The 12,397-nt window shown below is 42.0% G+C and overlaps 1 protein-coding gene across 1 annotated transcript in view; it reads left to right on the top strand.

Moving 5' to 3' along the window:
* The window catches only part of LOC120022775 (adenylate cyclase type 2-like), an 85,967-nt gene that overhangs the window by 21,114 nt on the left and 52,456 nt on the right, over window positions 1-12,397 (top strand). Inside the window, exon 3 of the mRNA XM_038966769.1 lies at window positions 8,765-8,926. Coding sequence (XP_038822697.1) covers window positions 8,765-8,926 — 162 coding nt within the window. The remainder of the gene's footprint in view (window positions 1-8,764; window positions 8,927-12,397) is intronic.

Raw genomic sequence — 12,397 nt, 5'->3', positions numbered from 1 at the left:
TACTCATTCAAGGGTTGTTCTTTATTTTACTATTTTCTACATTGTAGAATAATAGTGAAGACATCAAAACTATGAAATAACACATATGGAATCATGTAGTAACCAAAAAAGTGTTAAACAAATATGTTATATTTGAGATTCTTCAAATAGCCACCCTTTACCTTGATGACAGCTTTGCACACTCTTGGCATTCTCTCAACCAGCTTCATGAGGTAGTTACCTGGAATGAAAAAAAACCTTGAATGAGTAAGTGTTCTAAAACTTTTGACCGGTGGTGTTTATATATAATAATAATAATTTGTCTTTGGTCTCTGTGTTTTCATAATTTTCCGTCAATTTGCAAGTGGCTGAATCTCACCAGAAAATTCATCCGAGCAAGGGAAACAGGGCCTCTCTTTCTCAGTATGTGTAGCCCATGTATCTGATGCTACCTGGACTAAAATAGTATGACATGTTGCTACCGTAGCATTTGATTGATTGATGCCAACAAGCATTTGAGCAGTTCAATTCTCCTCAAGGGGGGCCAATTTGGATTTGGCTCCACACCAATCAAATGACATCCTAAGCGAAATGTCATTTTCAGAAAAACTTGTGTGTTTCTGGTATGCTTGTGTTGATGTCCTGCAGTAGCTAGCTTGCTACATCGGCCCTTTCCAAAGCCATGGAAGGAGATGGGGATTTTGACCTGTGGTTTTGACTTAATTCTCTGTACAGGCCAATGATTATGACGGTGATTCTGATATAACAATAAAATGTACTGAAACATGTCCTCCATCTATTGAAAAGTACAGAGGGATATTGGAAAACAATATCACAACTAGCCAATGGCCTTTCTGATGAATCAGATGCACTTCTAAGCATACTGGCAAATGTTGACCGCTGGCAACGAAGTAAAATGCCTGAAAAAAAAGTTGCCACTGTCGTTCTCAACCGGTGTGTGACACTATCCCCAAAACATGAACAATTAGTCTGGGGTAGGCTGAAAGGAAAAGGGCCCTTTTCCATTGACAGTCCTGTTATTGTAGAGCCCACAACGTACCGTGGAGCACAGAGGAGTTTGTTAGTGGGTCGTACTGTATGCCCACTCTGGCGTGACAAATGGATCCCAATGAAGGTGGTTAATCTCCAAGATTGCCCGGTTACACTGAAGCACAATGCAAAACTGGCAGATGTACAGTATACTCCTGTATAGCATTAGAAGACCTGGAGTTAAACAGCAGCTGCTGTGGACAATGTTATGATGAACAAGATGTCGCACAGAAAATCATTGGAACCACAACTGAACAGAACGCACATATCCTGATGTGTTGAAAGAAATGGGTCTGACTTTTTTTATTTGATTTATTTCACCTTTATTTAACCAGGTAGGCTAGTTGAGAACAAGTTCTCATTTACAACTGCAACCTGGCCAAGATAAAGCAAAGCAGTTCGACACATACAACAACAGAGTTACACATGGAGTAAAACAAACATACAGTCAATAATACAGTAGAAAAATAAGACATTGCCTCCTGGAAGTATCAGATGAATGGAAAAACAAGATGGCAGACTTGGTTATGAAATATCACAGCATATTTTCCGGAGGGAAACTAGAATAGAGCGAAGCAAGAGACTTGTGCATAGAATAAGACTGAACGATGAGAGGCCTTTCAGACTTCCTTGCCACAGAGTGCCACCATTTGACTTCCAAAAACTGAAACAAACCTTGGAGGAAATGGAAGAATGTGACATCCTCAGGAAATCGAATAGTGAGTGGGCATCCCCTCTTGTTCTTGTCTGGAAACCAAATGGTGAACTCAGAATCTGTACAGATTTCTGATGGCTCAATGCGAGAACTGAGAAGGATGCTTATCCCCTACCGAATCAAGCCGATGCACTGCCGTCATTAGGCGTAAACTGTCTTTTCAGCACAATGGATCTGACATCTGGATTTTACAATATTCCCATACAGGAAGAGGATCGTAAATATACAGTTGTTACCACACCAGTTGGCCTTTTCGAATATAACAGAATGGCTCAGGGCCTCTGCAACAGCCAGTTATGTTTGCCAGGATGATGATGTCAATCTTTGGAGACCAGAACTATCTCTCCCTTTTGTGCTATCTAGATGATTTACTAGTCTTTCTTAAAAGTGAACAAGAAGCACTGGAACAGTTGGAGCTGGTTTTCAGTAGACTCTCAAACAACAATTTGAAGCTTGCCCCAAATAAGTGGCACTTCCTTCTGCGTTTTATGAAATTCTTGGGCCATGTGACATCTCAAAAAGGGATCCAGACTGACGAGGGGAAAGGGATGGCCATCAGTGAGATGACATCCTCATGGAGAAGGATGAAACCCCTGGACTGAAGAGGGTCCAGTCATTTCTCAGAATGATGAACTATTACTCCCACTTTATCAAAGCCACTGTACTGTTTAACAGCGGGACAGAAAAGCAAACAGAAATATAAAAATAGCCAGACTCAGAGTAGGCCATCCCACAGGCTGACACCTGAAGTTAAAAGCAGCTGTGATAAACGCAGTAGTTTTAGCGCACCCAGACTTTAGTAAACCCTTCATACTTTGTCTAATGCTTCAATTGACAACCTAGGCGCTGTTCTGAGCCAGGTTCCAGAGGTCGAGAGTAAAAGTGGACCCATTGTGTTTGCTAGTAAATCCCTCAACAAATCCCAAGCAAGATATCCAGCCCATCGTCTAGAGTTTCTTGTGTGAAAAATGTTGTCACTGACTAAATGATGCCCAGTTTACTGGCCTGACAGATAATAACCCATTCACATACTGACAAAGCCTAAACTTGATGCCTGTGAGCAGAGTTTGGTGGCGAAGCTAGCTCCGTATGACTGATCTGAAATACATATCTGGGCCACAGAACATACCCGCCGACTTACTCAGCCGTGTACCGTTTGTCAGGGATGGTACCACTCAACATGTCACAGCAGAGAACGTGCAAGAGACGCTCCGGCTGTCTGTGAATTACCAAGGCCCACCAGACAGTGGCATGACAGGGTCCAATCAAGGTGCAGAGTCTGCTGAAGTCTCTGGTGATGAAGTGAAGGCACTCCTAGACAACAGCTTAGACCGACAGGGGATCATATCCATGTGCACTGTCCCTCTGATGCAGCTATCCCAACATCCGCTCCCCACTTTTTCACTAGGAGATCTCAAAGAGAAGCAGCAAGCAGATGAGACATTGGCTCGTGCTACCTATTATGTAGAAAGAAAACAGAGACCATCACATCGTGAAAGAGAACATGAAACAGTGGATGTGCAAAAACTTTTGAAACATTGGGAGAAGTTGGAAAACAAGGATGGAATACCGTACAGGAAATCAAAGGACAAAATCGGGAAGAAGAGATATCAGTTCATTATACCTTTGTCCCTGAAGGCGGATGTGTTGAAGGGAACACATGATGATGCTGCACACCAAGGCCAAGCAAGAACCTTACACCCCATCAGACAGAAGTTATTTTAGGTTGGTATGGATCAACAGGTGAAAGACTATGCTGTGTTGTGAGCAAGAAGACTTGAGGCAAGAGCTCCTCTTGAATCAATTAAGACAAGTGCACCACTAGAGTTGTTCTGCATCGATTTCTGGTTGGCTGAAGGAAAGGATGGATAGAGTATTGCAATTCTAATAGTAACAGACCATTTTACCAAAGCAGCTCACTCCTTCCCTTGTACAACTCAGACAGCAAAACAAGTTTCTCTGTATTTACAGTTTTAAACAACCAAGGGGACAACTTTGAAAGCAAGCTGATATCAGAGCTAATGGACTTGGCAGGAGTGAAGAAATCTCACACAACTCCATATCACCCAATGTGAAATGGGCAAACAAAAATATTTAATCACACTTTGGGGAATATGATTCAAGCCTTGCCTCCACGGACGAAAGAGAAATGGCCTCAGATGATACAAACGACCGGGTTCGCCCCTTTTTACTTAATGTTTGGGCGGACCCCACAGCTACCGGTTCTAAAGAGACATGACTGTTTTGGGTTACAGTGAATTTGTAGACTCCTTTCAAAGAGATCTTCAGGAGGCAGTGCGTGTCACACAGAAGAACACATCAAAGGCACAGACAAAGAAGGCAAGAGAATATGACAAGAAGGTGAGAGGATGCACCCTGGAGGTTGGTGACAAAGTTCTGTTAGCCAACAAGAAAGAAAGGAGCAAACGGAAATTGGCAGATGTGTGGGAATCTACCATCTATGTCATCAGCTGAAGAAACCCAGATATGCACATCTACAGAGTAGTCAACACTTCCACAGACAAGAGCAAGGTTGTACACCGCAACTTCTTCCTGTGAACTTTCTTCCGATTGGAGAGCCTGAAGAGGATACAACTGTTCCCTCCATCCTTTCAGAAGAGAGTTTTACAGGTGCCAGAACTATGAGACAAAACCCACACACCGGATGTGGATGTGGGCAGTGATGACCAGAGAACTGCAGTCTGGATCCTCCGCAGTCAAAGTCCAAAAGTATTCAATGAGACTATGGACGCCTCCGGGTCCTCGTTGATAGGACAAGAGTGTAATGAATAAACTGAGTCAATAGGAGATGCTGAAAGTGAGCAGAAATCTAGAAGAAGTGACTCCGGTCACATGGAGCATTTCGAATTTCCGAGCAATAGTGACAGAGTCCCAGAAGGAGACCATTCCCACTCTGAGGATGATAGCTTGCAACCCTTTGCTGATGAGATAGAAACGCTCTCCAAGAGCAGTATAAGGGTCAGTGACTTTGCCCCAAGTGATCATGTTCAAACAAGCAAATTGCCCACCCGGAATTGTACCAGGGTCAGTAAAATTGGCCCAAGTGAGCAGGCCCAAATCAGCAGACTATCTGCTTAAAAGACAGTGTTAAGGACAAGTCCCACAATACAGTCGATTCACAAAGCTCTAAGAATCCTTTAGGGAAGGGTAGTGTGCCACGTACAGGGTACAGAATGGTTGTTAGACTAGTAAAGAGACTCGTTGAAGCCATGAAAATGCTTGTTAGAGGCTGACATGTCAAAGACCATAGCAACACTCTTAAATATCCTATTGAAAGTCAAGGATATCCGTGATGTGGAGTATTTAGTTGGCTATGTGTATTCAGTGTTGAGTCCACGTGACACTTTAGATTACGGAAAGAAAGGGTGAAGGTGATGTGTAAAAGACACGTTATTACTTTGTACAATGTTTTCTACAGTCCTATGGATGGCTAAGGTTTACCCTTCAGGTATTTCTTTAACAGGTTTAAAGTGCCCGCCCTAGTAATGTGTCTTTAAGGTTTGTATGGGTTGATGGAATTCTACAGGGGTGAGTGTGACAAAGTCAAAATGTAGAGTTTCCATCAACCTCGCTCGCTCGCGCTGCGTGCAATGTAGATATGAAAGAACGCCTCAGTTCGCGGGAGAGTAGTGGGTGAAACCATTCACTTCAGGAAAAGGGGGGATATAAATAAAGTTTCCTTTCATTATGTGTTGCTGAATTCATAAGAATATTTGCTGCCATTGTATTAAGGTTGGCAATACGAGAGGTCTTCAGACGTACAATTTTTGTATTATTTTCCTTGAAAGAACAACTAGTGGGTTCTCCCCTATTTGGAAAGTTTGTATGCCTGCTCTTCAGTCTGAGAGAGATATTCTGAGAGCAGTGAAAGTGTGTGGCTGTGACCGTCCTGTCAATGCCTGTCATCACTGTTTGATATCTTTTACTGCAATAAAAACCAAGTCAACCTGAAGTGAGGGTGTCCGTGTGCCTTTCTTCTGCGTGGCTATATGAAGTTGGTTACATGTACTGTACATATATTATATATACTATGTAGATTTTTTTACTGGACTGGTGGCCTGCATCTGATGGTCAGCCTTCCCTCTGCTGAGAAAAGACTGTTCCAGCTAATGGCGAAACTCAAGTCGCACTGAATTATTTCTTCCTCATGCAACAAATTGTTACTCCTATGACCAGAGAAAGTGGAATATTCCTTGAAATTAAAAAAATACACAAGCCGCTAACAATAACAATGCAAGTTTATCGGAACACTTCGCAATACTCATTCATTGCAGCTGCAGTGCTGGTGGCTTATAAAGCTTATATGGTTTATAAAGGTGCTGAATAACAACTTAAACATGAACTTACACATAAAAACAGAAGCCTTTTACTGTATTCGTAATCTCACAGTATCAATTTTTCTGGGCATTTGAGGCTTCTTTTTACAATCTATAGATTGAGGAAACTGCAGACACGGTGATCTGAGCTATCTGGTTGGCCAGAGGTAGGTGCACTTGATTTGCTCTCTGGGCCTGCCGGGTAGCCTGTGTTCTACCTTCAGACACATAAAATTATTCAAAATGGGAACAATTTGCCTTCCCGGCGCTATGGCTGCTGAATCAACAGAATTCAAACAGAATGAAACAAATAAAAAATAGGAATGCAAGGCTTTATCATAGTTTTTTTACAGAAATGTTTGGTGATCGACTAGGAATACCTTGGAGATCGACCAGCCGATCGTGATGGAAATGTTGGTGACCACTGCTGGAGGCGAATAACCTCATAATATTTTACGCCTACATTTAGGCTACATCAACAAAATAGTGTGGTGACTGACAGAACTTTCAGTTTATTAAGGCCAGGCACTACATCTTAATAGTGTCCAGTGGTGGCATGCACATAACAGGGAGCCAGGGAGACGTGCAGTTAACCAAATCCCCTACTTTAATCTTGAAATATAACTGTGACTTTATTCTTAAAATATTTACTTTATTCTCAAAATTAAATTTGGAGTTTATTGCTGCTTTATTCTTAAAATGTTGCCACTTTATTCTCTAATTATTTTTTATTTTTTAAAGTACTATTGTGCAAAAATATCAAATAAATCCAAGTACCACCACACTTCGCAATTTATTTCCCTCTTTACTTGGCCTTAATACTACTCTATCGGTTTGTGTAGATTGTTGGCAAAAAAAAGACAATTACTGATTGAAACAATGATTGAATAACAGTTTTGGACGAGATGGGTCCCGTTATATCTGACGGTTTTGATTGAAGATCTGATAACATTCAGTGTCAAAAATATTAAAAAGAAATAGAAAATCAGAAAGGGGGAACATACTTTTTCATGGCACTGTGTGTGTACATTTATTTTGCAATGCTCTCGCTCACAATGTGGCCGGTGTAGTTTCTATGTAAGGCTTTAGCTCGGTAGGCTAATGCACACACTTGATCCATTAGTCATGATTAGGGTTGCACAATTCTGGACACTTTTCCAAAATTCCCAGGTTTAAAAAAATTCCAGTTGGAAGATTCCCGGAATCAGAAAGAAATACGCAGGAAATCTGGAATCATACAACCAGGATTTTTTGAAAACCTGGGTATTTTGGGAAAATTACTGGAATTTTGCAAACCTAGTCATGATTCATGCAGTAGACCAAACTTCTATGAGTCACAGAAAAGTTTATGCTGATGCCTGGTGGAACAGAGAGCAGTGACAGAAGTGACTCCTTGTAACATTCTGTGACTTCCTCTCTCCCAGGTTGTCATCGTGTAACAAGTTGTTAGGTTCTAATTTTTCAGAGTAAATAACTCACGGACACTAGAGAAGCTTAACCAAGTTTAATTCTTCCCAAAGGGTCGTTACAGCTGTAATTCTGCCAAAAACATGTTCTCACCATCACAAGTATATATACTCCACTTTAGACACCCCTCCTTCTCTCCAATCCTTACATCTTATGGTTCGACAGGAAGAGAGTAACAGGATAATAAACCGTTATTTCTCCCTTCAGGGCATCTGACCTGACCTCCTGACCTCCTGACCTCAACCCCTCCTTCGCCTAATCCCCAGATGTCCTCTCGTATCACCTATCGCACTCCCGTGACTCTCTCCCGTCCACCCAGCACATTCCACAGCCTCTCTGTCTCTCTACAGATCTCAACCTTTTATATACTCTGCGTCTGATCCTTCATGTCTTTAATATCTCAATGTTCAAAGTTTACCCTGAATCCAACAATGTTAAATTGTCTCCCTGTATTATTCAATGGGAGAATCTCAATTTGTTTTGCTCTCCTCCATCCTCTCCTCTCCACTTTGAAACAGGTCAAAGGTAATCGAGGAGCAGAGGCGAGAAGAGGAAACGTGGAAACAAATACGCTTGTATGAAATGAGACCCTCCTTCTCCATCAGGCAAAGGATGTTTAAAGGGGTGGAATCCCACAATAAATGTGTAAAGTGATAAAAACTAATTTAGCAAGATATTTTAATGCTAAAAGGATAAGACGCATATCATTTTAAAATGTGTGCATGCTTTTCTCCTTCAAGAAAACAACAGCTGATTCAAAGAGGGTGTGGCGGATATAATGACCGTGGACACCGTGACGATAATCTTGTGCATCCTCTGCCGAAGTAGATAATCGAGGAGGGGAGCAGACTCCTTTGTTTGCCTACTAACGAATTGACACTGCTTGACCACTCAACAACTTTCTGGGTCACGGAGGAGAGGAGGACTGAGGAGTCAAGGAGAGGACAAACTTTTCCCCAATTGAGAATCTCCCTATGACTTCCTACTTTTTGTGATGTAACATGTTAAAGTGTCCCCCTGTAATATTCTGTATCCTCCTCTCTCTTAGGTCTCCTTCTTCCTGTTCATAGTGTTTGTGGTGTAACATGTTAAAGTTTCCCTCTGTAACATCCTACGTCATCCTCTCTCCCAGATCTCATTCTTCCTGTTCACACTGTTTGTGGTGTAACATGTTAAAGTGTCCCCCTGTAATATCCTGTGTCTTCCTTTCTCCCAGGTCTCCTTCTTCCTGTTCATAGTGTTTGTGGTTTACACCATGCTGCCGTTCTCCATGAGAGGAGCAGTCATAGCCAGCATCATCACATGTTTATCACACACAATCACACTCAGTGTGTGTCTGGCGTCTACTGCAGAGGCCTTTGAACCACTGGTGTGGCAGGTAAGAGAACACACACACACACATTTGTTAAACACATACACACATGCACAGATGCAAAGTGATGGATGAGTACACACACACACACACACACACACACACACACACACACACACACACACACACACACACACACACACACACACACACACACACACACGTTCTGATCTGTCTGTTTGAGCACCCAGGGGCGAACTTAATTATTTGGAGCCCCCAGGCATGACATTTAAATTAAAGACATTTAACTGTAAAAATGTATTACCTTTTAATGTGTCATGAACACAAGCAGACATGAAGTTTTCATCTGATTGTCAAACAAATCACTTCAAAAAGTAGGCTACCTTCGCGCATTCATCCAAAATCATTACAGCATCTGAACAGTGCACTGTGCAACCGCTAACTCTCCTTCAATCCGCAAGTGGCTGAAACTATCTCACTGGAGAAAGCATCCAAGAGAGCGAAACAGCTCCCCTCAGTCTTGATATATGTAGCCCATGTATCTGATGCTGTCTGGCCAAAAATAGTATGACATGCCAGCATCAGATACATGGGCTACACATACAGTACATGCCCACTGCCTCTGCCGTGACAGTGATAACAGTATTATCAGCAGCATTCTTTTCTTACTAAAGAAATGCTTATTCTATCCCCCTAGAGTCTAAGAGCCCAGGGCTGGGCTTCTACTAAGCTATCATATGGAATTGTTTTAACATGGTCATACCAAGGATCATTTAGCTATTTGATTTAGAATTGTAGGACCCTTGTAGAAATCCCCAAAAAATGTATTTAAAAATATTTGATGAAACACTGAATTTTGCCCTACTGCTATTAGCCACACAGAAACGTATTGAATAACAAATTCACACATGGAAAAACAGATAGTGAAACATTTTATCAAAAGGAAGTAGTTTTTGAAGTGTCTGTGCTATATCTGAGATATAAGAAAGCTTAAGATTTGTTTTACTGTGGAATTACCTGTATACCTTTTTTACATGGAAATGCCCTATTCACTTCCATACATTTTTCGGCCCATGTACCGGTTTACCTTCAGACGAGTCCCGTGACACTTGTGGGGGTCGTAGAGCAAAACAGAAAAACCCCAGCGTGGGCATGAGAGTCTCATCTTTCCATTCAAACTAGCATGTAGCCCAAACCGCTCGGACGCTATAGGCGTTTTCGTGAGAAGACCGATTTTCGGGATGTCTCCTGGTCTGACAAACACGGCATAGCTCAACCGCCTTTCACCTCAAGTGGAATTGTGACGCAGACCATGCAAAAAAGATATATCTAGCTTAAACAGACGGATTTTGGTGGGGATTTAAAAATTATTATTATTATTTATTATGCCTCAAGGGGAACATGGGGGGGGCCTCAAATGAAGAAATTATTGTATTATTATTTATTTATTATATATGTATATTTGTGTATTTACTTTTTATGATCAGCTCATGAGGCCCCTTGATGATGTGAGGCCTGAGGCAATTGCCTCTTCTGCCTAATGGTAAGTCAGTTTGAGCACCGGATGATGACTCATACCTTTACAGAGTGCCCTCGAACAGAGCTGCAATAGCTGAGTGTGTGTGTGACTCATTGAGACCCATTCTATCCAGCACATTGGCATTTATTGAGATGACTCATGTACTGGAGGCAGCTCTGCAGATTGATCTCTAGCTGGAACAGCCGTAAAGTCATAAAATCTGATTTTAAACCTATCCCTAACCTTAACCACACTGCTAACCCTAAATTAAGACCAAGCTCCTTTTTATGAGCCTATCAGCTTTGCCTGGTCTCTCTCTCTCTCTCTCTTTCTCTCTCTCTCTCTCTCTCTCTCTCTCTCTCTCTCTCTTCTCTCTCTCTCTTCTCTCTCGCTCTCTCTTTTTCTCTGTCTCCCTCTACTCTGTGTGTGTCCTCAGTACACTCTTCATTACCAGAGTAGAGCTCTCAGTCTAAATGAACTGTCCTATAAAGACTGACTGGGGCTGGGGCTAGAGGCTGAGCCTCTGTCCCAAATAGCACCCTATTCTCTAAGGGCCCTGGTCAAAAGTACTGCACAACATAGGGGATAGGCTGCCATCTGGGATGCAGCCTCGGAATAAATGAACTGATCACAATAACCTGCTCTACAGAAGCTAGATAGGTCAGTGGAGCTACAGCAGGCCTTAGTGCGTCATTATGTCTGTGCTGCTGGTCTAAGCTAACAATATTAGTGCCTACACAGAAATAAAAGGCTAGGATGTTGCTCACAAAGTCTGTCACATACGTGTGCGTGCAGGTAGGCAGACAAGTGCACATGCACACACAGGTACACACACACACACACACACACAGCCACAGCCAGTCTCAATCCCTCTCAGGTAAACAAACGTGTATGTGTTTGTCTGTGCGTGTGTGCGTGCGTGCGTGTGTGTGTGTGAGCAAGTACATGCCTGCCAAGCGTGTGACAGACTTTGAAGGGTGCATGTTTGTGTGCCTGCATACACACACACACACACATACACATACACACACACACACACACCATGGTTTACTGGAAAAACCCTTTCGAGGTCTCTGTAAATAAACGTAAATGTAATAAACATACTTATTGCCTGGTCTTCTAAAGACCTGTGTCTATTTATTTACAGGGCTTTGATGAGCCTGATGTTGACCTAGTGGGGAACTAAATGAACAAGATGTGTGTACTAGGGCAGGTTTATAGGGCAATAATGTGTTATTGAGTTGTATAGATGGACATTGAGTGATTAGAATATAGGAGACTTCATCTGCACTGGCGTCAGACACGGACCATATCTTTATGAGTCTCATCTTCGTGTGTGTTAGAGAGAGGGAGGAGATGAGAGAGGGAGGAGATGTTTTTCTCTTGATTGAGTCATTCACAGGTGACTCTTTCAGTATTTGATTCAAGTCTCCAATAGCATCTGTCTTCTTCTATACCCCTGCTTTTTCACCAGCTGACCATTGTGAAGTTTCATCATGTCTGTATGAGGCCCAGTTAGGGGGTCTCTGTGATGCGTGATGCCACTGTGATTGCCAGAGGTGAGACCAAGTCACTAATATTCAAGTCACAAGCTAGTTTCAAGTCATAACGTCCGAGTATCTAGTAGACTCAGAAGTAGAACGGGTCAATTCTCGAATCAAGTCCAAGTCGTGCATTCTAAGAGAAAGTTGAGTCCAGTCACAAGTTTCTTCAAGTCAAGTCTCAAGTCAAGTAAAAAAAATGTATACATGCAATGTCTTGTTCAACTACAAATTGTGACCTTGTGACTATAAAGTTCTCTCTGACATTTTAGTCAGAAATGAGTTAGTCACATATAACAGATCTTTAGATGGTTCTTCGTATGTCTGTGGAGATTTCTGAAAAGGTACATTTTATGTAAAAACTAGAAAGTTCTATCTGCATAAACCCATTTGAACTTGGCGCTTCAAGCTTATATATGCAATCCAATCACAAGCCTGCACAAATACAGATGGACC

The sequence above is a fragment of the Salvelinus namaycush genome, chromosome 27 (assembly GCF_016432855.1).
Source record: "Salvelinus namaycush isolate Seneca chromosome 27, SaNama_1.0, whole genome shotgun sequence".
Lineage (NCBI taxonomy): Eukaryota > Metazoa > Chordata > Actinopteri > Salmoniformes > Salmonidae > Salvelinus > Salvelinus namaycush.
The sequence above is the reverse complement of the archived record's forward strand: the minus strand, read 5'-3'. Positions and strand labels throughout refer to the sequence as shown.